This window comes from Mustela nigripes, chromosome 1 (genome assembly GCF_022355385.1).
Source record: "Mustela nigripes isolate SB6536 chromosome 1, MUSNIG.SB6536, whole genome shotgun sequence".
In the NCBI taxonomy this organism is placed as follows: domain Eukaryota; kingdom Metazoa; phylum Chordata; class Mammalia; order Carnivora; family Mustelidae; genus Mustela; species Mustela nigripes.
In genome coordinates, this window is record NC_081557.1 from 208,371,240 (window position 1) to 208,397,472 (window position 26,233).

At 51.3% G+C, this 26,233-nt stretch overlaps 2 protein-coding genes across 4 annotated transcripts in view; one reads left to right on the top strand and one right to left on the bottom strand.

Annotated features, from left to right (window-relative positions):
• Positions 1-23,772, top strand: part of STX18 (syntaxin 18) — a 115,901-nt gene extending 92,129 nt beyond the window's left edge. For all 3 annotated transcript variants that reach the window (XM_059380721.1, XM_059380729.1, XM_059380739.1), the window contains exons 6-11: positions 1,475-1,590; positions 9,753-9,841; positions 18,605-18,663; positions 20,057-20,126; positions 22,410-22,490; positions 23,214-23,772. In XM_059380721.1, coding sequence (XP_059236704.1) covers positions 1,475-1,590; positions 9,753-9,841; positions 18,605-18,663; positions 20,057-20,126; positions 22,410-22,490; positions 23,214-23,309 — 511 coding nt within the window. In that variant the 3' untranslated portion in view covers positions 23,310-23,772. The remainder of the gene's footprint in view (positions 1-1,474; positions 1,591-9,752; positions 9,842-18,604; positions 18,664-20,056; positions 20,127-22,409; positions 22,491-23,213) is intronic.
• A 605-nt stretch (positions 23,773-24,377) lies between these two features.
• The window catches only part of NSG1 (neuronal vesicle trafficking associated 1), a 30,500-nt gene continuing 28,644 nt past the window's right edge, over positions 24,378-26,233 (bottom strand). The window contains exon 5 of the mRNA XM_059380752.1: positions 24,378-25,836. Coding sequence (XP_059236735.1) covers positions 25,633-25,836 — 204 coding nt within the window. The 3' untranslated portion in view covers positions 24,378-25,632. The remainder of the gene's footprint in view (positions 25,837-26,233) is intronic.

The window sequence follows — 26,233 nt, forward strand, 5'->3', positions numbered from 1 at the left end:
GAGCATTTCCTAAACAGCCTTTCTTATTAGCACACTAGTCTTTTTCCAAAAGCCCCATGAGAGTGGTCTCTGCAGTCAGGTTATTTGGGAAAGATCCTTTTTGGAAATTCAAAATATAGTTTAGCATTATTAAGGGCTCTAAAATTTTGTAAAGTCCCTATCTGGCTTTGACTCGGTTTTCTGATTCATTCTACCAGAAGTCCCTATTCATGGAACATGGTGGGTAGACTCTGCTGTCCAGAGAGCAGCTGTTACGAGCAGCCTCTGACACAGGTTCCTTAAGTCATATCCCAGCCCAGCCATTTATGAAATGGTTGACCTGGGCGAGTTTCCTTGCTTCCATATACCTCGGTTCCTCCTCTGGAAGAAGGTCAGATCATTGCCTACCCTATAGGGATGTATGGCATTAAAAAAATGTATCCATATAGTGTGCTTAGAAAAATGCCCAATACATAATAAGTCCTCCATGAATGTTAGCTGGCATTAACAAGATCATCCTTACATATATTTACATTGTTCCTTTTATGTGTAGTCTTCTTGGCTAGTAATATGGAATTCACCATAGATCTTTTTAGCAATCTACCCATAATTTTTATAGTGCTGTGTGGGTCCCAGGAAATCTGTTACAAGGCTTGTTGTTTCATAATCAACAGGTTTTTTTCTCTTGCTAGCTAATTACTGACTGTCAGAAGATATCCATTCATTCAACCTGTATTTATTAAACACTGAATGCCAGGCACCCATCTGGGACCTGTGGCTGCATGGTGACCATGGCCGACAGCCCAGGAGCCTGCTTTGATAGCGTGCCCTCTTGTGGAGCTAGGCAGGCCATAAACAAAGGAACTAGCGAGGTCATCCCAGATGCTGCCTGCCAATGAAGAAGACAAGGGCTATGGCACAGTGGGACATGGGGGAGCCTGCTTGAGATGGGACAGTCAGGGTAGGCCTCTCTGAGTGAGGTGAGATCGAGGCTCACCCTGAAGGTGGAAAATAGGACAGGCATAGAAGGAGTGCAGAGGCCTTGGTTCCTGAGAAAAGTCGCTTGAGTTTTTGTAGTGAATTTATTTAAGATACTACTTACATATACTACATGATGTGTGGGTGTGTGTGTATTTAGCAACACTTTTGCACTGGTGTGAAACAATCGCATCCTGGATTTGTTGAGCAGTCAGGCTTCACCGCGCACGTGTTGAGTGTGGTGTCGGTATGTGGGGTGGGTTCATGCGTTCTTGCCTTCAGCACCTACTGACTGCATTCTTACCCCTGCGAGCTTCGGTTAGGGTGCCCAGCCTTCCCTGCAGGCGGTGGCCCCGGTCCCTTGTAGTAAGTGCCCCACGGGAGGTGTGTCGGGATAGCTGCTGCTTAGCAACCCTGTTCTCCTACAGAGGGCACAGGACACATGTGCAGAGGTCACACGTGATTCCCTCTGTTGTCTGGTGTCAGCAAATTATATGGTTGCTGTTTATCTGTTTAGATCTAAGCTGGAACCAGAGCCAAATACAAAGGCGAGAGAATCCACGTCTTCTGAGAAAGGTTCACAGCATCCTTCACAAGAGTCTGAAGAAAAACCTGCTACTGAAGAATACCCAGGTATGAACTGAAACCCAAGTCTTGCCTCGTATCTCTTCCTTAGGACGTGTTGGCAAAAATACAAAGCAAAGAAGGGAACACTGTCCCAGACATCTTGTGGTGTTTGTACTTGCATAAAGCAAAGGAAACACAGAAGGACAGCGTTTTTTTCTGTCCCACTAGGAGCTCATATCTATTGGGGCTGGGCAGGATGGTTCCTCCAGTTACCCCAGAACCAGCAGAGTCCAGGAACAGGGCCTGACTTGTAGTGCATCACCATGGTGGGGGCTGGGGACTCTGAACCAGGAGGAATGTAAGAGCACTTTGCTCAAGGAATCTTGCCCACCAGCCCCAGGAAAGGTGGGACACTGCCTCCCCTGCCCCATGTGGTGCCCTGTCTTGCGATCTCAGCATCCTCTTAGCACTGACCCCGCGTGGCCACCCTGTGTAGGCAGCATGTGCCTAGTTTGCTGTATCTGAAGCATAGCAGGGGTGGGATTTTGCTTTGCATGAATCTCAGGATGATGGCGTGCTGAGGCCCCAGGGCCCGGCCGTCTTCCTCAGTCCCCTCGTCCGTGTTAATCACAGTGGCTATTATTTCCAGGGCGTCTCCTGGACGCCAGACACTGCCCTGAATCCTTCCAGTCCCCACCACCATCCTTAGAGCAGCCCTCGGGGATGGGTTTTGTGGACCAGTTTTTGAGGTGAGCCTTCTGAGAGGCTGGGAGAGGCTAGCAATCTTAAAAGCTCATAAATGGTGGACTCAGGATTGGTACATAGATCTACACTGCCTCTCCATCTGATTTTCTCCCTGTGTTGTACAAGAGAGGGAATTCAGAATGCAGTGTGGGAATGATTACCTGAAAGATGCCAGCGGTGCTTTCTGTGGTTGGAAACAGTGTCCGTGGGGAGCGGTGGGGAGACCAGCATCCAGTGAGCCCTCCACTGTGCTGGGTTCATGCTGGGCTGTCAACAGATTGAGTCTCATTGGGTCTTGTGAGTTAGTGCTGTCATCATTTTATGTGTGAGGAAATCGAGCTTTGAAGAGATTATGTAACCTGAACAAAGTAAAAACCAAGAAAGGGGCAGCACCTGGGTTACACTATATACACCCCAAGCCTGTCCTCTCTGGGGGCTGTCTTGATCCCATAGGCCAGAGGCCTTGCACATGTCCTATCTTCACTGTTCCCTATAAAAGAAAAACCACAGCATCACTCATGAACTAATGGGGCCCAGCTTTTCACGAGACAGCATATGGTGATAGCATGTCTAAATTTACTCATGCCACACACAGCACACTCATTCCATCACTCATTCATTTGAGAAATGGTGTTAGGGCTGATGAGAGTGGGGAGAAGCCCATACAGATCCTTGGGACCCAGCTGAGGCCAGCTGTCTGCCCTTGCTGAGCCCAGAGCCCACATGAGTGCTGCTGTGCTGGCCACTGTGCTGGGTGCTGGGGATAGTCTTGAGTAGAATACAAGGCCCCTGTGCTTACAGTCCAGCAGGAAACAAGTTAATGGCATAATCACACCAGTGTAGTATACCGTCATTGTACATGCTGTGCGATAGAGGGTCCCGGTCATAGGAGAGATTAGGCCCATCTGAGAGGTCGGAGAGCTTGAGAGTTCAGTAGAGACCCAGGGGCAGCAAGGAGTGAGGCCTGTGTCTCTCTGAGCAAGAGTGTCACAGGCTGGAGAAAGCACATCAGAGGCCCCGACAAGAGGGCACGCCTGGCAGGGTGGATGAGCAGCCTGGAGGCTGGAGAGCGAGGCAGAGGGACAGCAAGCAAGGACAGGCCAGGGCACCAGCTGCTTGAGGACTACAGCTTTTACTCTGAAGGAGGTGGGAAGCCATGGGGAGGCCAGCACTGTCATAGCCACTGTGTTAGAATGGGGCCCCATAGGTGGCTCAGTTGAAGAAGGGAAATAGGGACAGTGAAGAGGCTGCTGAAGTCCCCCAGAGACAAGCACGACACACATGGTAGCAGGGGAGCAGGGGAAAGTGCTGGAATTCTGGATACGTCGAAGTAGAGCCACAGCATTCGCTTCCGTCTATGGGACAGGCAAGGAGGAGGGGCCAAGGAAGGTTATGGTGGTTTGGACAAGGATGAAGCTTGCTGGCCTTCACTGCGATGCAGGAGATCGGTTTGATCTGGAACTCAGGGTCAGGCATGTTAATTTTGAGATGCCTGGCAGAGGTATTGAGTAGGGAGTTGGGAGTTGAGTAGGGAGTCTGGAGGTCAGGGGGCAGGTCCGTCGGCAGCATCGATCCCCTGTGTCAGGCTAGGATCCCCCCGGAATGAGGGTGAGTAAAGGGCACATGAAGGTCTGAGGCCTCCCAGCACTTCCCACCTTCCCTGCTTTATCCTTCTCCCTGGCCTGTGCCGCCGTCCTGTTTGTCTTACTCATTTATGTTCTTTATGATCTGTCTCTCCTGCTAAGATGTAGGTTCTACGAGGACAGGAAAGTTCTGTTGTTTTTTCACTGCTCTAACCCTGGCACCCACAAGAGCGCCTGACACAGGAGGCGCTTAATAAATCTTTGAAACAATCCATCACTGAAAACCATGAGAGGCAGCAGGAAGGTGGTCAGGAGTGCCGATTGCTTTTAGTTACTGTGGAAGTGTTTCCTCATGTAGAAGGAACCTCATGCCTCTGGGCAACACGAAATACCCCGTCAGGTTGAAAGAACCCTCTTCCTCACGGTTTATATTCTCATCTTAAAGTCAGTACTTGTTGTTTTATAATCATGAGGTTCTCTCCTGACGCAACCAGCACTCCAGATACTAAGGGCACGCGCTCCAATTTAGCTCAGGAGCCCCGCATAGGAGACAGGATGGTATGAAGTGTGTCTCTTCTGAGGCTGTCATGGTCCCAGCTCTAACACCTCCTGGCACTTCTGAGCACCAGTTCCCCCATTTTTAAAATGAGGGTGATGATACCGACTTTTTAGGGGCCTGGGGATGGTAGGAAGTTGTCACTGGTGTTGCCTTTGCTTACTGCTCTCCTTGCATCTTGAGACACTCCCCGCCACCCCCACAATCTCTTGGTCCTGGGATGTCTCTGAGATGCCCTGTGGCCAGTCCCCTCCTGCCTTTTCCCCTGCACCCTGGCACCTGCCTGCTTCTGCTGGCTCAGCCTCACTGTCCCCGCAACTGCACAGACCACCCTTTCCTTCAGGTCATTCAGTGATGCTTGTTATGTAGTCCCCTTTCCCTTAGGTACATGGCATCCCAAGGACTAGTAAAATCTGAATATTAAAAATGTACACAATTTCCTGTCTGTACAGATTCTTGCCTATATAACAGATTTTTAAATAGTACATGTTGTTGGTTTTTTTCCCAAAAGAAAGCTATTACCATTGTGTATCCCACCTTCATCTGTTTCCTGTTTGTGGGTCTGTAAGGGAAGAGCAGAAACAGGGCTGCAGCAGGGGGTCACGGAAGCGACTTTGGGGTCAGACTGACCTGGTTTCACAGCCTGGCCTCTGTCCTGAGCTGTGACCCTGGACAAGTTATGTAAACCTTCAGTCTAAGCTTTCTTGTGGCACCATGTGGCTGTGGTTTGTTGTGAGTATCACGTGGGCTCGCGTATGAAGGGCCTGGCAGTGTCTGGCCTGTGCAGTCGGTGTTCCACAAATCACCTGTCTTAGGTTGGTTTGTAGAGCTGGTTTGTAGAGCTGTAGAACTTAAAAAGCAACTGTTCCCTTAGAGCACCAAAAAGAGCAAAGTACTTGGGGAATAAGTTCAACCAAAGTATAAAACTTATATTTTGAAAATTACAAAATACTGTTGAAAGAAATTAAAGATGACCCAAATAAATGGAAAAGCATCCCAAGTATGTGGATGAGAAGAATTTATGTTATTTAAACGGCAGTAAACCCCACAAGTGAGCAAATGCTGTTGGAAAAATGGCGCCCATAGACTTGCTTGACTCAGGGTTACCACAGACCTTCACTTTGACAAAACACGGTGTCTGTGAAGTGCAAGAAAGTGAAGCATGATGCAATAGGGGATGTGGCGAAGGTAAAATTTCTCCAGGCAGAAGATCCAGCCAGCGAAGAGGTGTCCGGGGAAATGAGCTTGGCACATGGAAACATGCGTGCACAGTCTGCAGGTGGAGGCCCTAATGCAGACAGCACAGGGACAGACAGGGCGGAGCCTGAGGCCTGAGCCTGCAGGCCGTGCGGGCTGTGGTCAAGGTTTGCCTTTCATTCTATGTGTGGCCAGAAGCCCATGGAGGCTTTCAGGCTGAGAGTGGCAGATCAGACTGTAGTCCAAGCCTCTCCAACTGCTGCATGGGATGGAGCCATGTGAGGAAGAAGTGGCAGCAGGGGGCTCGTCCGGATCTGTTGCTGTCTGGGCGCCGGGTGACAGTGTCACATGTGAGGCAGCAGTGGTGATGGAGGTGGTGGTCGAGAGAATCGCTCCCAACTCCAGCCATACTTTGGATCTGCAGATGAGTGAGTAGGTGAGATGGGAGATGGGAGAGGCAGAGGTAGAGGGACGGAGCACCAGGGCTTGGGGCTCTAGCAGCCTGATGGATGGCCGGGAGGAGGGCAGGAGGAAGCAGAGTCTGGCAGCAGGGCTGGGAGGAACAGGCGGGGCAGCACCAGAATTCTTGTCTGCGCATGCTAGGCCTGGAACATCTGATGGATTTTCAGGTGGAAACTGAGCCTAGAGCTCAGGGGAAGCCTCAGGGCTGGAGACACTTGGGAGTCATGGGGCTGGGCCATGCAGAGCCCCAGGCCTGTGTGTGCTCACCTGGGAATTTGTGAGGGAGGGGAGAAGCCTACAGCCACCTCTGAGCTGCTGCCCTGTTGTCTGGGGGCCTTTGACATTTCGTCCATCCCGACCTTGATGGTGGCGGTCAGTCTTGTGCCCCCAGCCCTAGCTGCTCCCCCTGCGGGCTTATGCATCTGCCCATTGACTTTGTGCTAAGCGTGTCTACAATTTGCAGGACTTAAATCTGGGCTATGTGGAATCCTTCAGCTTAGCTGTTCTATTTTTCATTCCTCTTTTGAAACATGAGCTATAACTTTGACAAAAAATACTTCAGGAGAGGACTAGGTGGTATAGTTTTGGGCAGAGCTTGCCACACTCCTGTTTTTTTTAAAAAAGCCACTAGTTTGGGGCACCCGGGTGGCCCAGTGGGTTAAGCCTCTGCCTTCAGCTCAGGTCATGATCTCAGAGTTCTGGGATCTCTGCTCAGCTCTCTGCTCAGCAGGGAGCCTGCTTCCCCCTCTCTCTATGCCTGCCTCTCTGCCTACTTGTGATCGCTGTCAAATAAATAAATCAAATCTTTAAAAAAAAAAAAAACCTCTGCCTTTGGCTCAGGTCATGGTCTTAGGGTCCTGGGATCAAGCCCCGCATTGGGCTCTCTGCTCAGTAGGGAACCTGCTTCCTCCTCTCTCTCTGGCCTGCCTCTCTGCCTGCTTGTTCTCTCTCGCTGTGTCAAATAAATAAATAAAAAATATTAAAAAAAAAAAAAAGCCGCTGGCTTGGTTACTTTTCACGCAATCCCCGGTATCAAGCAGCTCTGTGGTCATGCAGCCCTTCTGTCCTCATCAGATGTTAGGCCGCCTTCCATATTCTTACTATGCCAGAATGAGGTCTGCATGGCCCTGTTTTTTGTTTTTTTAAGATTTTATTTATTTCAGAACAATCGACCTGGAAATAGGGGAGGAGCAGAGGGAAAGAAAATCTGAAGCAGACTCCCCACTGAGAGCAGAGCCCAATAGGGACTTGATCTTGTGACCCTGAAATCATGATAAGCTGAAATCAAGAGTCAGACGCTCAACCGACTGAGCTGCTCAGGCGCCACCTTCCTGTTCCCGTCTACAGTTTGTTTCCTTACACTGGTTTCCCCTAGCGTTAAGATGGGTCTGGTTGTTGTGAATACTTCCTACACTTCTCCAGTGAGCCATGGTTCCTGCCCTCAGGGAGCTCACAATTGATGGGAAGGACAAGATTCCAGCCCCTGAGAATGTGAGCAATGCCTTAAGAGAAGCCACTGGTGGGAAGAACAGAGATCCCCCAGAGGGGCTTCAGGAGGAAATGCCCTAAGAATTGAGTCTGGACCTAAAATGGAAATGATTCTAGACAGAGGGAACAGTGTGTGTAAATACGCAGAGGCCAGAAAGCGTGGAGTGGAATGTGATGTTGGCAGTACGGTGCATGGAAAGGGCAGGAGTGCGGGGCCTCCAGCGGTCAAGGCAGGTGGGGCCTGGCCAGGCAGAGGGCCTGCACATGGGGCCTGGTGCTGGGCCAAGGGAGGGCTGTGTAGAGGGTGGCGGGACGAGGGCTGTGCTCCCCACTGATTGTTGCCGGGGTGGCAGGCCGGGGTGGCTCCCAACCACTCCAAGGTCAGCAGCCTGCAGCCTGCACACATCCTCTTACCAGACTGTGCGTTCCAGCTCAGAATCCATTTATCCTTGGAGCTGATGTGAATAATGTTCCTGTGTTTCTAATTTTGGTGTTCTTACCCTTGACATCAGAGTAAAAGCTTGACGTGGATACCATAATGAGGTCATATAGGAAACAGAGGGCTCTAGAGGTGGAGGTGGGGGGAGTTCGAAGTGCGAAGTTTGCTGCCTGAAGATTCCGCTCAGAAACACAGCCCCCTAGTTCCTACAGGTGCCTTCAGTCTCTCTTTTATATATCAGTTATATGTTTATTATATTTGCATGTATATTTATTATATGTGAGTTAGATATAAATATGTCTTTTATAAATACAGGTCTAGCAAAACCACCGTTTATTCTAAACTTAAGCCATGTTCTAGATGACATGGAGGTTTTTTGTGATAATGTGTCTGGAGTGATACCTTGTATATGGGGTTGGCCTAAACTGCTTTCTCTGAATCGGTGCTGTCATGTGTTCTGTTCCCTTATCAGTCTCAAAACAGAAACTCTGGACTGGTGCCCATCTCATGGGGCTGAGCTCAGCTCTGGGAAATTTCCTGAGGTTGAGGAAGAAAAGAAAAAGAAGTGGTACTTGGCAGCCCCTGACAAGCCTAGAGGCAGCATTGAGACACCAGATGCAACATCAGCCTTTAGAAAGAGAGACCCCGTTACAGAGTCTACCAGGGGCAGATCCCTTCCGTCCATTACCCTGTTCCCTCCGCAGCCCCCTTCAAGCCAGGCAGGCCTCTCTAGCGTGGTCCTGGGTGGTACGGCCCTTCCTAGGAGTCTGAGCAGTTGGTTCACTTCAGAATGCTTCCATCCCCCCTTTGTGTGATTGTGGTCAAAAAGTTCTCTGGAACGTTCCTACACCTCCACTTAGGAGTTGGTGTTCAACATCTATCCTGGAGTACACCAGAGAGGCTCAAAGGATGGACGGGCACACGGTGCCATTACGGCAGCGGGAAATCCAGGTAACTGAGGTTCCTCTGCAGCGGTGCAGCTCTGCAAGGAGCCTCGTGTCCTTACAGCAGACCGCTGCGTGGCACTTTGAAAGAGGGAACCAGATCTAGGTGACTGAGGTAGGATAGTCTCCTGAGATACGGGGAAGTCAGAAACAGCAACACTGTTTCAGAACAGTATGCTAGACAGGAAGCAGCCCCCCACACACAAAACCCCATGTTATTCCCAGACTGAAGTGTGGGGGAAGCAAGGGCTTGCATCCCCGTGTGTATGTGAACACGCCAGGTCTGGTCTGAGGCCGCCTCAGAGTGCTGACACTGGTTACTTCTGGGAGAGGAATAGGGTTAGGGAGCAGTATGTCATTTCCTCGATCTTCATGAATGAGAAAACCCATATATTTGGCAGTATCTAGAAAGCAAAGGCAGCGTGTGAGTGTGTATTTGTGTTTCGAGGTAAAAATACACTTGAAGACTGGTTCTGGAGACTGTCCCTTTGGTTTGCAACCTCGCTGAATTCACCGTGGCACTGACACTGTGTGAGGTGCCTACTCCACCCACGCTCGTGCACACACGCACATGCACACACACATCGAAGCGTGGTAGGGGAACCGTGGTGTGGTGCCTCAGTAACCGGATGTGGAACAAGCCATAGGATCCTGTTCCATCCCATGTTCACAATGTGCCTGCATCCCAAGTCCTCCTCTTCTAAAATGAATTATTTTGCCTTCGGCTTTTTTCCTCCTTCTCCTTCCTCTGCCCCTCCTCTTCCTCCTCCTCTTCCTCCTCCACCTTCTCATTCCTCTTCTTCTTCTTTTAACAGAAAAGGTTCCAGCCGAATCACAACCTGAACTGGGCACCTGGGGAGAGGGCAAAGGTGACGATGAATTATCCCCAGAAGAAATACAAATGGTAAGGTTTTTCTGCCCAGTCAGGTGTTGCTAACTGGTGTTAGTTAGGAGGTCATCCTAAATTCCCTTGCTTTGACTGTTATATCAGGTTTTCAAAGTTATAAATAAATATTTTAGATACAACTTTTCCATCTGATTCTTAATACGCTTTTCATAAGTTTTAAATTTGCAGTAGCATAATTAAAGAAGAAATTGCCTTGGAATAATTTTACTAATAATAGATTTATTTTCAGCTGCAGTAAAAGAGTTCTCCAGACTAAATGGGTCTTTTATAATTACTGCTGGGGTGCTTTTTAATTGTTTGCATTGCCGGTGTTGTGCTAATGTGGAGAAAGCAGAAGTGATGACTGATAAATGAAGAGCAACACTGGAACCGCCGAGTCTAGTTGCCAGTTGTTGTCCTCTCTGGGTGAGTTTCAAAAGGAAACTGATAGGTCTGGCACAGGCCCCTGCCAGCTCGTTTACAACAGTGTCTGTGTACACTTCGTGCAGACGTTGGCATGACAAAGCTGAATGGGTCCGTTTTCCTGGGGCAAGGAGCAGTGTTCCCTAGAGTGGCCCTGGCGTATTACTGTCCTCCACCTGCGGAGCGGGGAACCCACCTCCCACAGGCACACTTTGAGTGACTCTATCTGACAAATGACAACACCTTAACTTGTGCAGAGGTTGAGGGGGGACGGAACTTCACTGGTATCATCATCTCTGTGACCCGGTCACTAGTCACGCTCAGGTGGGGGCACAGCAGCATCTCCTGTTCACTTGGGCAAAAAGCAGTAGTGTCTGGCCCAAGGTCCTGGTAATAAGTGGAAGAGCTTACTAACCCTCCATCCCCAGATTTCTAACCTTTCTCCTTTTCCAGAAGAGAGAGGGAGTAGAGCTCTGAGGCAAAGCTGTGTCAAGTAAGAGAGGGATCCGGTCTCATCCCAGCCTTGAGCCTCGTGGACTGAGGCATCTGTGTTGCCAGGCTCCTTCTCCTCACTGTTGTCTTCATAGCTTGCAGGTCTCAACTCTTAGATCCTCAGAGAGGCCTTCCCAACCACCCAACCTGCAGTGGCCCCCAGCCCCTCTGTCCCTGTACCCCATTTTATTCCCTCATCCCTCCACTAGAATACAAGGGCCTCGAGAGCAGGAGCTTATCTGCTTTCGTGGCCATGTTCCTAGAGCCTAGAACAGTGTTCTAATGATGAGTGCTTTTGATGAGTAGGATCATCAGTATGCATTACTAGAACATTCTAACTCTAAGTTAATACTGCTATTATGTGTACTTATGAATGCCCCCTCTATGCCGAGCCTTCTACGTATGTTCTCTTGTGTGGCAAGCTGACATGGGCAGCCTGGCAGAGGAGACGTCCTCCACTGAGTCAGGCTCCACTGAGCAGTGGTACACACACGGGTCTGCAGCCTGGGCCCCGTGAGGGTGGCCCGGTGCACGGGTCCACTCCCTAGGATAGCAGCTGCCGGGGAAGAGCACTGGCTCAGAATCTTCTTGCACTCCAGACTTGCTGTTTCTTCTCCAAGGCTGAATAAAGGACTGACCCACAGTGGGGCTGATGACTGAGCGAGCTGCCTGGGAGGGTTGTGTGTCATGGTGCCAGGCATGCAGCAAGTGCTCACGAGTTCCCCCACCTTTCCCTGGCAGCCAGCTGTCTGCTGCTCAGGGTAGAAGAGACTGGCCTGTGCGCAGGCTCTCAGGTCACTGATGCACATGTGCAGAGAGCACTGAGTGAGGGTGATGCACGTGGCAGCTGGAGCTCAGTGGAATTTCATACGTATTTTTTTTTTAAGATTTTATTTATTTATTTGACAGACAAAGATCACAAGCAAGCAGAGAGGCAGACGGGGGTGGGGGGGGGGGAGCACAGAGCCTGATGTGGGGCTTGATCCCAGAACCCTGGGATCATGATACGGCCGAAGGTAGAGGCTTTAACCCACTGAGTCACCCAGACGCCCCGATTCATATGTATTTTATACACAATCTGGTTTCACAAACATTTACCACCCCTCTCTCCCAGACAACTGGTTTCCTCTTTAAAATTGTCAGCTTAGAAGCATAGAACTGATCCCAGTGATAGTACTACTGGCTATGACTTTCCTAGGACTTGCTTTAGGGTGTTCCCTCAGAGCCTATGGTATTTGCTTTGGAATACCAAGCAGAGCTATCTTTGTTCTTTACAGGCAAAAGTGATTCTGAGTTAAGGGACTAAGTCAACAACTTCAAGTGGCTTTGCCAAGCCCCTGCCTTCCTCTAGATTCTCCGGTGTTCCAGAGTGCACCCTCTGAGTAGGTGCTCTGTGGTCCCCAGGCCCTGCAGATGTGGCAGCCGGAAGCCTTGAGTATGGAGGGTGGCTGGGGAGGGACTGTGGTGTGGATTCTAGTTAGTCAGGAGGCAACGAGAGGTGCGTCCGGGCACAGCTGTGGAGGCAGGAATGAGAAAGGTGCTGGGGGACTAAGCTGGACTGGGAGGAGGAGCCTGGAGCTTTCCGACTTGGAGAAACGATGCTGCCAGTCAGAAGGGAGAGCAGGCTGGGCAGGGCAGGGGATGCCAAATTCCATTTTAGACACCCTCTGGGACATCCGTGGGAAATGTCTGGTGGGCAGTAGGAGTGGAGGCTCAGGCTAGAGATGTGAATGCGGGAGACATCCTACTGCTGATGTTTGAAGCAGTGCGTCCCGGGGAGAAGGAGCAAGGCAAAGGACAGTGCCTTGGGGCCTCCACAGGGAGGAAGGCTGAGGTGCAGAAGCCGGCCTGTGGACGCGAAGGACGGTCAGACCATACTCCCTTCTCCTATAACCAAATGACGGCAGAAGTTTCTTAAAATCTCAGTTTCTCTTCAGTTTGTACAGAATTTTATTAATGAAAGTAATGATCTCACGTTCCCCCAAATAATGTAATAGGACCCGCATTTCTTTGCTGGAGAAAAAATACGCAGAGTTCTGTCCCTTGAATGATTTGTACGCCGGCAGAATTTACCTTCTGTTAGGTTTGGGGTTTTTTTTTTTTTTCCCTTTTATACACTTCATAAATGAAGTAGCTTGAGTAAGAGTCAGAAGTTTGCCTTTCTCCTGTAGGAGGTGGTGAGCAGCAGAAGTTTGTTAACCTTTGCTGATGCCTGACCCTTAGAAGCCTCTAAAAGCATGCTGGGATGGGCCAGAGAAAGGCTGGTAGCAAGGACATCTGTAATCCACTGATGCCCTATCCCAGCAAGAGATGACAAAAGTGCGCGGGCTCAGGGACTCGATAGAGTCTGTTACAAATCCTCTTTATATCACTGTCTGTCGGTGTAATTTGGGCCAAGAAGATTTGCCTCACTGGACTTGAGTGTGGCAAGAACCACCACCCCACAGAATTGCTGGGAATGCAGAGTACCTGGCAGCATGCAGGGTCCATGGGAGCTGCTCTGCTCGTGTTGGCCCCAGGGCACACCTGCGTTCACTGCGCCTCTCCAGAAGGGGATGTAGACAACGCAGAGGAAGAGCAAAGGGTCCCGACATTAGGCTTTTCTGTACTCAATGACTGCTGGTGCCCCATCCTTCCACTTCCTTGTTGGGTCCTGAGTCCCTTTCTATAAACGTGCTACCAACCGTTCCCAATCTGATCCCAGGATCAGTGACTGAAGCCATCGGAACCAGCAAGACCTCCCTAATTTGTTCAGAGCTCCTGCAAGTGGATTGGGCAGAAGGAGGTGACACTCAGAACTTTGAGGGCTGCCTATTTAATGCTCACTTAACCTCTCTCTTAATTGGGAGTGATGGCCAAGTTCCGTGTCTTACAGTCTGGCCAACCCAAATCTTACTTAATACACTCAACCCTGAACATGAAAAGAAGCAGGGCACTATTGGTTTTAAATTGGCAAGTGTTGTAGCAAATTGTGGTCATAATTCATAATCACTGTTTTGGAATTTTTCCTCAGGGTAAAATAGTGAATTAAGCCCTATAATACCAATTTAATTCATTATTTCACCCATAGGAGCAGTTGTTACATGTTCCAAAATGGTTGCAGAGTGTTCTATGGTTTGCACAGTAAATTTCCATTTATAACCCATGATGCAGGTATATTAACGTTTGAGTTAATATAAGCAGATGTTTTGTGGTCAGGCTGAGTGAAACCAAATTGTTTTCTGATGTTACTTAGAGAAAATACCTCCTTTTCTAAGGCTGCATTCATTCTTCTTGCTTCAAGTGAAACCACCTGCATTAATTGATATATTCCTCAGCATGATTTTTAAAGACGTGCGTGTGACTTCTGTTCTCAAATCTGTCTGAAAGGTGTCCCTAGCCCCTGTTCCCTGTGCTAGCCCCTGGAAGCACCAGGTGCCTGGTTGGCAGGGCTTGTGAATGTGGCTGCCCTCCTGGTGAGAGTTGTTGGTAGAATCTGGGCACTACACAGCTGAGAGCTGAAGTCCACACCTTGGGGAGGTTTCGGGTTCACAGGGGCAGACGTAGGGGTGGAGGTGAGAGTCACAGAGCCATGAGTATGAAGCTGTTTGGCACAAAGAAATCCTATCTGGAAGACCCCTGAGAGGTCCTGGGCCAAGGGGACAGAGTGCTTTCTGGGCTGAGTCCCTGTGGGTTCCAGCCCCTGTGGGTTCACAGTCTTCTGTTCAGTTTGCTGCTCTTGCCTCTTTGCAATGCAGATAACCTCTTCTGGCCTCGTCTTATACTCAAAGGCCTTTGTAGGAGTGATTTTCTTCTTAAAACTATAGTAAAGAGGATTAGATTAGAAAAGGATTTCTGTAACAATGTATTCACGATGTGGCTTTGTAGCCTTTAAACCAGATTATAAACCCTTTTGGGGCCCCCTATTTGGAAGTCTAACTGACTTCTGAATGGAGTCAAGCGGTTAAATAATAGTGCCTAACACACATGTAACACACACCACATGCCAGGTACTTGAGCCTTCATTAGTGTGTGCCACCCGTGTGGTAGGTTCTGTTGCTGGCCCCATTTCATGGAGAGCTCCCATTCCTAACCTTTAAATGTGGTGCCTTCCACAGTGGTTGAGGGGTTGGGGGAGGTTGCTGGGGGCGTTGGTCTGTGCTGAGAGCAGACGCTGCATTTTGGTGTGAGACCAAACAAGATGGAGTGGAAAGAGCCATGGTAGGAGGCCCACAAAGTCTGGCTGCTGTCATGCCTCTCGGGCCCTCCTTGTCCACCTTACGCATCATGTAGGCCTCACATCCCCCTCTCCAGTGCCTCACAGAGATGGGTGACACGTATCTTAGACCCCCAGGGGAATTTGCCTTCCCAGGGCCTATAGGTACCCCTGTCCTTGGTGCTGACCATGGAGCCCAGGCCTTGCTAGGTACCGCTCCTTGTGAAGTCCCCATCCTCCTGGGGGACAGATGCCAGCAGCTGCCAGGGAGCCCCAATGACTGTGGTGTAAGTGTTTCTCATGCTGGAGCAAGTGAGATGACCTCAAGTCACAGCGGCTCTCTAAAGTTTGAAACCAGAGAGGTGGAAGGGGCCTTCAGAGCATTTCATGACTCATTTTGCAGATCTGGAATCTCACTTCCAGAGAAATTAAATAATAATAACTTGCACTCAGTGAGAGCTTCCTGTGAGCCATGCGCTTTGTAAGCCACTTACATGTATTCACACATCTTCCTCTTAAGAACTGCTAACTAGGGCACCTGGGTGGCTCAGTGGGTTAAAGAACTGCTAACTAAGTCGTGTTAGCATCCCGTTTTAGTGATGAAGACAGCACAGGAAATTAGCTGCCCAAGGGTGTCCGTCCAGCTTAGAAAGTAAAGGAGCCCTCCTTCCCCACCCTCGGCTTCATCACCACCTCTCTTGACGAAGAGGCCTGGTCACATGACAGGCCCAACAGAAGCCAGTGACCAGTCCAGGGTCATCTAGGAGTTGCCACGAGGCTGTAGGGGCTGGCTCACTGAAGTCCCAGGCATGTCCCCAACCAGCCCCTGCCGGCCAACATTTGCCACTCCCTGTCTTACTCAGCAGATGAGAGGAGAGTTGTATGGGTTTGCCACTGAGACAGCTTTGGAAACTACCCTGAGATCTGGTGCAAGGAATGTTGTCAGCGGCCTGGCCACTGCCTGATCTGCCCGAGCGAGACCCACCAGGTCTCATGAACTGACCACCTTGCACTTGGCTGTGGGAAAGAGGTTTTGTCGTTTTGGAAAACACACTGTCATTGTAACTTCCACCCCCAGTGGAGGCCGCTTTCCATGAAGGTCTTGGCCTCGGTGAACCTCTCTCCTCAGCGCTATTGCTGCTTGATCCCTTGAGGCATTAGTTTCTCCCACTTCCTCCAGGGACTGGATGCTTGCCAGTGCCCTTAAGAACCCAAGGCTTGAACGGAAATGAGAGCCAGAATCTGGTCCCACTTCTGAGCAGGGCTGGCAGGAGTCTTTCAGAGGTAATAGTTACCTGGAGGCCTAGAAGGATGTGCAGCAGGGGCCACGTGCCCTGGAGTTGGGTAGAAGAGAGAGCTTTGTTCCCAGGGGACATTCCCGTAATAAACCATCTCAAACCCCTAGTTAATCTTGCTTAGGAACAGTTTAAAAAGCATAAAAGGGCTGAGGGTTTAAAAGGACAGGGCCATATTTTGTCTTTAGAAAAATAAGAAAATGCCACCAGCAAAAAATAAAAACCCTAAGTAGTACCTGGGAGAATTATTGAAAATAAATTAGCTCCTACAGGCCGAAGTAATTGTATTTTTTCCTCATTAACTGTTGACTGTTAACTGAGTTGATACTTTCAAAGTCAGAAATGAAGTTTCTATTCCCGTAAATAACCAGCTGCATGCATAAGGAGAAGGGCCATCTGGGTGCATTGTCAGCAGCCAGCAAGGCAGCCTGCCGGGGGCGTTAGGGCGGCCCTGCATGTGCTTCCCCAGCACTTCTCCCTTTCTACAAGCTGAGCCAGCCCCCTGCGTCCCTGGTCTTCTGACCCAGTGGGTCTGGGGTAGAGCAAAGGTGTCTTGGTGTTCGAACAAGCAGTGGGGCTGGGGACCAGTGCCATGGAGTGTGTCAGGCCCTGCCCTGCGCTGAGAGGCCAGAGAAGAAGCCCCCGCCCCAGGAGGGAAGACGCCAGAACGGGGGCAACAAGTGCAGCTGATGGGCCAAATGCAGAGGAGCTTTTGATAAGAGGTTGAGGAAGGTGATTCATTCTGCCTCAGGTGCCTAGTCACTAGGAAGGTGCCTAATAAGCTCTCCGCCAGCCTGTGCAGAGGTGGGGGGCAGCGGGCCACAGGAGAAGGCCACACCTCTGCACTGATCTGCAGGCCACGGGACAGGGCTGGTGTGCTGCCACGTGACGTGACTGGCATCTTAGTTCACTTTGACCCCTCAAGGAGTGGGAGGGAGACGAGAGGAGACTGAAAGATGATGAGGACAGAGCTTAGGTGCCAGGCAAAGAATGGGTGCAGCAAGGGTGTGGCAGATGGGACAGAGGACACCCGCGTGGAGGGCGGGAGGGACGAGTGGAGGACTGTTAAGAGGCCCTGCCCGTGGAAGTTACCCCACCCCCACCAACCCGTGTCTCCAGTGAGTGGGAGTAAGCAAGGCACAGGGAGGACAGGGAAACCCAGGGAGGGGTGAGGAGGTGTAGCAAAGGCAGCAGCCTGGGCAGGTACAGGGGTGAGCGAGCACAGCTGCTTCCCTTCCTGTGAGGGAAGCCGGAAGGAGTGGCAGGGAAACCGTGAAGTGGGAGCCGGATGGAGGGGCTGGGAGACCGTGAGTCCCTGCAGGAGCAAGGGGTAGCGGGATCTTCAGTCAAATGGCAAAGCCTCTGGATGGCGAGAGCTTGCTTCCACTTGTTCCCTGCGCAGCGCCTGCCACAGACAGATCGTCAGAAAGTTTCTGTGGATGCAGCTGCAGCTTTAACAGATGTGAAAGGAAGAATGGGTGTGTGGCCTTTTCAGAGTTGGGTTTGACTCCGGTCCCACCCTCAGGCAGCTCACAGTCCCACAGGGAGTTGGGGATGTGCACAGCTTCTGACAAGGCCTGAAATATGCTAAGAGATGTTCGGAAGGTACTAGGCCAAGGTTAGAAAATTGAGAACTAGCTTCAAGCCTGGGGGCCCGGGATAGGTCACGGAGAAGGTGGCCTTTGGGCTGGGTCTGTGGGAACCCTGCCCCAGGGTTGAGTGGTCATGGGAAGGCGGAGTGCGTGGTCCTGTAGGTGAGGGGGAGGAGATCGGCTGGCCCCACACCATGGCGAAGCTTCAGACACACTGTCCTTTGTTGGGCCAGAGTCCAGCTGGCAAGAACGGCTGGGGAGAGCTGTCTGCTTCACAGAGTCAACGAGTTCCCACGTGTTAGGGCAGCATCCTTACCCGAACTGCATCCTGAAGCCTGATTGCTAGCCTGAGCCCTGGGAACACGGCTCCTCTGGCTCCTGGGCCTGTGTTCTGGTCATGGGGTTGGCCAAGCACAGCTCTGAAATCACACTGCCCTGCTCTCAGCTAAGCTGCTGGACCTCACCACTCCACTTAAAACAGGTGGACCCAGCGGCAGACAGCACAGGCCTGTGGGAGCCAGAGGAGAGCAGGGGGAGGGATGACAGCTTCTCCCCACCCCCCACCCCAGCCGTGCCTCCAGGCTCACCTTCATGGGCATCAGAGCGGCTTGCAGGTGGGGACAAGTCCAGCCGCAGGGATGTTGTCACGCTGATGCTGGAAGGAGGGACTCGGTGGTGATCCTTAGAGAGCAGATCAAAGATTTCTGTGCAGAGGCCTTGCTAGACACTTGCCTCTGGCTGTGTTGGGTATGACATCACCCTTCATGTGTTTGTTTCCTCACAGTTTGAACAAGAAAACCAGCGCCTCATTGGTGAAATGAATAGCCTGTTCGATGAAGTGAGGTGTGTATGTGGTTTCTCCGGGCTGCTGGCCTCCGTGATAGCTTTCCCAGAAATGGGGAATACATTCACTTTCGTGCCATGGTGTCCGCTTGTGGCCCTGGCCACATGCACCCCCCCAAGCCATTTGGAGGTGAAGGCAGGTGCCCAACTTTACTGATTTCTGTCACCTTGTGGGCCCCCCTTTCGTCACCCCTTTCATGCTGTTCCCAGTGACCTCAAGCAGATTGCACCAAATACTGTGGAGGGGGGGCTCATGGGGGTTGTTTGCGCCTCATGACTCCCAGTGAGATGAGGGCCTTGTGATGAACCACCAACCAGAGGCAGCCTCCTGCACTTGGCTCTGCCAGGGTCTGTGTGCTCCCTCAGCACCGGGGTCGGCGGCACCAAAGGCAAGTGGCTGTGTTTGCCCATGTGAACCATCGCTGGCTGGTCCTCAGGGGAAGCATTTGGGGCCTGTTCCCCCAAGAATGTTTGAAGCATCTGAATGGGAAGCCCTGCTGCTCTGTGGGCTCATCCCAAGAGAAAATGCCTCCCGGCACTGTACCCACACAGCCCTGGGGACTCCGCATGCAGGTGTTTCCCTCTGACAGCACCCGGCCTGTGCTCTTCTATAGCCTTTGTCTGTCTTCCGTGGGCCTCCTGGTCCTTGTTCTGACACTCCACCCTCACCACCCCTGCCCCTGTGCACCTCGCTCTCCCTTCCCACACCTCGAAGCCCTGGGATGATTGGCTGCCTCTTGCCCTTACACAGCAGGCCTCTTGGGCTGGGAGCTCATCCTCATTTCTAGGCCTGCTCGAGCCCCCAGGCCACCCCTGGGACACCCTTGCTGCCCCTGAACAGGAAGCCCAGACACTTGGTTGCTGAACCCAGATAGATTTTTCAGACGGAATCAGAGTTTTTCCTTTCAACAGGAAGTTGGTTAGAGTGGCAGAAAGACTCTCCCTCAACCTACTGAGCAGTAACAAAGTTGAGTTGTCAGCACATTCTGGTGCTTTCTTTTGAATCCCCACCATGTTATTGTGGTTACTAGGCTGGGTACAGGCCTTCTAGAAGACTGCCTTTTGTAACCGGGGCATGGACTCCACGCCAGGGCCCTGCGGGTCAGCTTCCGGGGGAGGACGTGGTTCCAAATGGCACAATACCCTCCAAACTGGGAGACTTAAGAGGAGAGACGAGAAGTAAAACGTCTGTCTCCTCCCCCAAGCTTGACACGGTGCCCCGTCCCTCTCTCACGGATGACACGCTGTCCCTTTCCCTCTCTGGAGGCTGTGGTGGTGTCCCCTCCATTTCTCACTTAGACAATCCCTTTAGAAATGCATAGCATTCTTGTTAGAACTACCAAGTATTAATGGTTGTCTGTAACCTCTTTTTTTTCATTCCCCCGAAATGAAGGCAAATCGAAGGGAGAGTGGTTGAAATCTCCAGACTCCAGGAGATATTCACAGAGAAGGTTTTACAGCAGGTAAGAAAGAAAAAAAAAAATCGTTGTTCAAAGTGTTAGCTTCAAAGAATGAATGTACTGTGAAGTCCAGCCGTTCCTTTTGAGCTGGCCTGGTCTCTGCACCCGAGCACCCAGAGCCCTGTGCACGCGGCCCATGGGTGCTCAGAGGGCTCCTCAGGGGAAGGCCTCCTGTCCCCCTGGTGCAGCCTCTGTGCATGGCAGGGACATCTCTGCTCTCAGGTGGCCCAGACCCAACTGAGGGCCCAGCCAGGCTGTTTGGTGGAGCACACGAAGGTGGCAGGAGTCCGGTCGCTCTTCGTTCTCATGCCCTCAGGGAACCAGGCCGGCCCGCTGGCTCTGCAGGGCTGTGACCCTTGCAGGGCTGCTGTAAGTCCCAGAGGTGGGCCCCCAGAAAGCCCCCAGCACAACACCTGCTGGGGAAGTAGCTTCTGAGTCGGCCTTTCCGAGAGCCCAGACTTGGCCCTCTCTGAGTACCAGGTCTGTGCCCTCAGGTGTCACATCCACACAGCAAATAGGATCATTCTTCTAAGAGGATTTTATGTTATGTGTACCTGCCTCCCCTGCTGAAATTTCTCCAGCCAGTAACGCAAAGCTGTTAGAGACCTGATCGGTTTGTCCTTTTGTTTATAATACCCACAGACCATGGAAGAGTTTCAAAGACAAAATCACTTTGCTCCATTGTAGGAAACTGGGCTCATTGGCTTAAGATACCCTACTCCCAAAACCTGTCCTGAACCTCACAGCCAGAGTCGAGTCATTGTAAATTAGGTACATGAAGCCTAACAGTTTGGAAGTTCAGCTTCATAAGAGCTGTCCTTTTAATCAGCCCGCTGAAGGAACTCTTCAGGCGTCTGTATGCTAACCTTCACATAGAAGCCTCCTGATACATACAAAAGTGAAGTCAGCTGTCCCTGTCAGAGCACACGCCTTGTTTCTAGAGGCATCTCAGCGTGGGAGGAGAGCTCAGAGGTCAGGGAGGGTCAGACAGACTGGCTCCAACCCAGGGTGCCCTGAGCTATGCCACCCTCCACAGAGCGGAGCAGGTGTCCCCTGTGTCACCCTTAGAGCTGGTATAGAGGTACACATGCCTGGCTCATGGCAGCCTGTCAGTACATGGGAGCTAATGTTTGTACATTTTAACTTCTCCCTTTTTTTTTTTTTTAAAGATTTTATTTATTTGACAGAGATCACAAGCAGGTAGAGAGGCAGGCAGAGAGGAGGGGAAACAGGCTCCCCTCTGAGCAGAGAGCCCGACACCGGGCTCGATCCCAGGACCCAAAGACCATGACCTGAGCCAAAAGCAGAGGCCCAACCCACTGAGCCACCCAGGTGCCCCAGATCCCCCTTTTTTTTAAAGGTTTTATTTACTTGAGAGAAAGAGAGATAATGACAGATAGCAAGAGCAAGCACAACCAGGGAGGAGAGGGAGAAGCAGGCTCCCGCTGAGCATGGAGTCGGACATGGAGCTCCATCCCAGGACCCTGGAACCATGAGTTGAATGGAAGGCAGAGGTTTAACCGACTGAGCTACCCAGGTGCTTAGTTTTGTGTTTTGTTTTCTTTCCTTTTCTAAGAGAGACACAAAATGGTGAAGCACAAAGCACTTTCCTGGAGCTGACGTGGGATTTTTTTTGTATTGTTTGTTTTGTAATTTTTTTTTTAAGATTATTTATTTATTTATTTGACAGAGATCGCAAGTAGACAGAGAGGCAGGCAGAGAGAAAGGAGGAAGCAGGCTCCCTGCTGAGCAGAGAGCCCAATGTGGGGCTCGATCCCAGGACCCTGAGATCATGACCTGAGCCGAAGGCAGAGGCTTTAACCCACTGAGCCACCCAGGTGCCCCAAGGAGCTAACGTGTTTTAAAGCATATGCATTTGGAGGCATTTGTCTCTGGACGTCCAAAGAGTAGAGGAAAGAGTGGAAGAAAAGCCCCTGGCTTTTCGTGGCTACTGTGTAGTAGGCAGCTCTCATGTTTGTCCCTTCTTGACCAGCAAGAGGGACAGCAGGTGGCAGCTGGGGATACATGGGGCACAGGCACTGGGTTCCAGTCCTGGTCCTGCCACATGCTTGCTGTGTGACTTCGGGCAAGTTACTAAACTTCTCTGAATCCTAAGTTTCCCTTTTGCAAAATGGGGCTGCTGCTACCCCTCGGGGCACTGTGAGGACTCGTAGGCTCATGTGTGTAAAGTCCCATTCCTCCCTAAGTGGCAGCTGCTGGCTTCTGATGTCTGTACACTTAGGGAAAGAGAGCGTGTTTTGGTCACCTGTCACTGTCCTTCCACAGGAAGCCGAGATTGACAGCATTCACCAGTTAGTTGTCGGAGCAACTGAGAATATCAAGGAGGGTAATGAAGACATCAGAGAGGTGAGTACTCTTGGGCCCCCCAGGTCTCCCCAGTGTGGCACCACGTCTGGGCAGCAGCCGCCGTCTTGCTGGCATGGCTGCCTGAGTGCCTTGCTGGGGCCCAGCCCCCAGGGCTCACCTGATGGCACCACACAGCCTCATCTCCATTCCCACCAAACCCTGGGCCCCCGCTATTACCAAGAGACATGACTCACGGCCCTCCAAAGGAACAGTGAGAGGCATATGAGGTCACTCTTGGCAAGGGCTGGACCAGCTCCTTAAAGCCAGGGGTGGGCTCCACTGGAGAAGCTTTTTGAAACCGCTCCCTACCCCAAGGGCCAGAGCCTTGGTTCCTGTTTTTTGGGGCCACCACGGTGGACTCTGTCCTCTGGGTACGGTGCTCAGGCTGGGTTGACATGGGGCCACCATTGGCACTGTACTCCCGGGGGCCGCGGCCTGGCCAGTCATGGTCGGTGCACTTGGTCTATGCGTGTAGTTTTAACTCTGGGACACACATGGACCGTTTCTGGGTGTTTCCTGGGAGAAACAGGGAAATACCTGTTTGCCTACAGATTCTAGACCCACTCTGTGGTTTTGCCTAATAATTACGGCCAGCATAGGCTCCAGCAATACACTGCTCCTGCCCAGTGGAGGGGGAGTGTGCAGACAGGTGGAGTGCTGGAGGGCTTTGAAACCAGGATCCCCTGTGACGCAAATCCCTGTGCTCCTCCCCACCCCTCCCAGGCCATTAAAAACAACGCTGGCTTCCGAGTGTGGGTCCTCTTCTTCCTGGTGATGTGCTCCTTCTCCCTGCTCTTCCTGGACTGGTATGACAGCTAGCCTGTCCTGGCTGCTCCTGGCGGATGGTGCGTGGTCAAGGGTTGCCGGGATCGGAGCAGGACTGAGATTTCATCACTGCGCCGTTCAGGGGGGAGGGGGCTGGGACAGAGGCACACTCTCACAGAAGGAACACCCAGGCCTGTGGTTTTAAGCCCATTTGGTAGCGGAAAGAGAAAATAACACAAGTGGAACGTGGCCTATATAGCAGCAATCCTGACTTGAGGTGGGTGAGGTGGGGGTGAGGGGGCTCACTGGCTGCACCTACAGCTGGAGGCCCGGGGCTCAGGGAGGCTCCTGCCTTGCCCTTCCAGTGGCTTCGGGAAGAAGTGCCGGTTGGTAACTTCTCACAATGATCATTTCTTTGTTTCCTGTGGCTTCTTCTCTGCCTGAGCCCTGTGATAGCTTCACTATATTCTAGAAGCAAACCATTGTTCTGTTAATGTAATAAATGCACCTAGAGCTACTTCGTGTCCTGTCAGTGGGTCACAGAAGTGCAGCAGACACCTGCCTGCTGGGTAGGGAAGAAGGGTGGGGACAGACTCTGGGCACTCGGGGGGTGGGGGGGCACTGGAGCTTGTGTCCAGAGCTGGAACCTGGCCTACGGCTCCCCGACCTGTGTGCCTGACCCTTGAAGAAACAGGAGCACCGGTTTGCAGTGGGAAGCTCGAGACTTCTGGAGCCACTTCTGTGCAGAAAGCTCGCTGGTGGTCCGTGGGGCCCCACACCCATGTGCGATACTGACTGTCGCGCAGCTGCGGGCTCCTTGTGTTCCTTGTTTGCACAGAGCGGAAGTGTCAGAAGTTACCTGTGAGTGAGTTTACAGCCAATAAAACATCTAGATGGTACAAGGAATGTGTTGCCTTAGCGGTGCGCATACATGGCCTGGCCACGCTCACAGACGTGTGGTCCCCGCTCGCCAAGGGACCTCGCAGCCTTTACTGCATGCGCAGCTCAGGCTCGCTACCTGCCTGACTCCCAGCCCCAAGCCCACAACCCTGGTTTCAGAACACCCTTGATAATGAAATCGGGTTTTGGAAACAGTAATGGAGTCAACTGTGATCACCATGCTTGTTTGCAACAGGTCTTGCACTAGTTGTCATTTATTTTTGATCTACTAAAAAACAGTGAAATGTTTGACATGTCCACCAGAAACAACACATTCAAATAACATGGAAGAAGATGTCTGTGAATGTCTTTTTTCTATTTAATCGTCTTACATACTTATCTAACTGGCAATTTTGTAAACATATACTTTAATGTCAAGATTCAGGTTGAAACATCATTTTCTTACAAAGATTGTGAATTGAAATGTCGTCATTGGGTTTGCAAGTTGCCACACCAGCCCCTCTCAGCCTTTCCTGCCTGCTTCTACAGTAAAGGAGTTCTGGTTCACAAAATAAGTCAGTCTTGGCTCCCCAGCAATTACATTTTCACTTTTCCAACACAAATAAGTTTTGAAAACCAACTTGCTAACAGGGCTACTGGTACAAATTTATTCATAACCAAAGAGAACAAAAGACCAAAGCGGTTTTGTTCCTATTCAACACGTCACAGAGCAGACGGACTACCTATGGGGGGACAGAGTCCTGGAGCCCGCAGCCCAGGGACCACTCTTTCCACAGCCTCACGTGCACTGGAGCGAAACATGGTGCTCTCCACCCAAGATGCCAACGCCGGTGGGGCGGGGGGGGGGGGGGGGATACAGACCCCAAGTGTTCGGCAGCGGGACACGTGCACACATAGGGATGAGCACAGGGAAAGAAGGGGTACATCCACTCCCGGATGTCCTGTTTTCCTTCCTTCTCTATACCTCTCACTACTGTGCGTCTCAGCAATGGCACTGTTGCTGCCTGACTGAAGGCTGGAAGAAATTCTGAAGGACAGCTTGCTCTTAGCAACGTGGGATCACTCTGAATATGGCTGTGGACTAAGGACTGCAAATGGTGAGGGCAGGGGTGCGGGGGCGGGGCATGTAAAATAAATCAATTCCACAAAATGCATTATTTGTCTGAACCCAAACCCCTTGCATATCCAGTGTAAATTTATTTTTTGATAGCTTCCAATAAGTCCCAGTAAAGTACTAAATGAAGATTCCTTAACATGGAAAGTGGTGTCAGAGCTCTTTAAGCAACGCTGATATGCACTTGGTTTTATGCCCATGAGTGGCCGGCAGCAAGTTGTATTTGCAAAGCAGCATCAGCAAACAGAAGCAGTTGCACCATAAATGAGTAACCTCTAAAGTATCGGTAATTATATTTAATGAAACGTCCCTCCGAGTCCCTTGGTTACCTTCAAGTGACACCTCGTAAGGAACCTGCCCGTCTCACTGAGCGGACTTCTCGGCAGCTTCGGTCTCCTGCTCAGACAGCTTCTCTTCCGACAGAACAGACATCCAGGGGGAGACCGAGCGCGTGATGCTCTGCTTGGCCAGGTTGTAGTGGTTGATGACGGTGTAAAACTTCTCCCGGGCGCTGGAGTCTTGCTCCGCATAGTAGCTCTCCAAGCCTTCTGGAATGCACTGCGTGTTCTGAAAAACAAGAGGCCACTGAGACGTGGGCACCGAGGCTGGAGGGGAGGCCAGTGTGTGTCTCCAGGTAACACCTCACAGATGTTTACCGAGCACCTTCCCAGGGCCGAGAGGAGAAAAAGAAGGATCTGCAAAAGCAGGAAGGGGTCCTGCTTGGCACAGCCCAGCAACCACCAGACACCGATTTAGGGAGATGACAGGGTCAACCTCCCTAACAAGGCCAGGACACAGCAGTCCTTGGGCTCCTGGGGCATGTGTGTAATGACTTTGGGCCTTCCTGCTTCTCTAAAGATCTCACCCTGGTTGTCATTTATCTTCCATCTACCAGAAACCACCTAGTCAAACAGTGAAGGGAGGGAAGTCGGAAAGGCCTCCTGGGAGCTAGGCTTTTAACAGG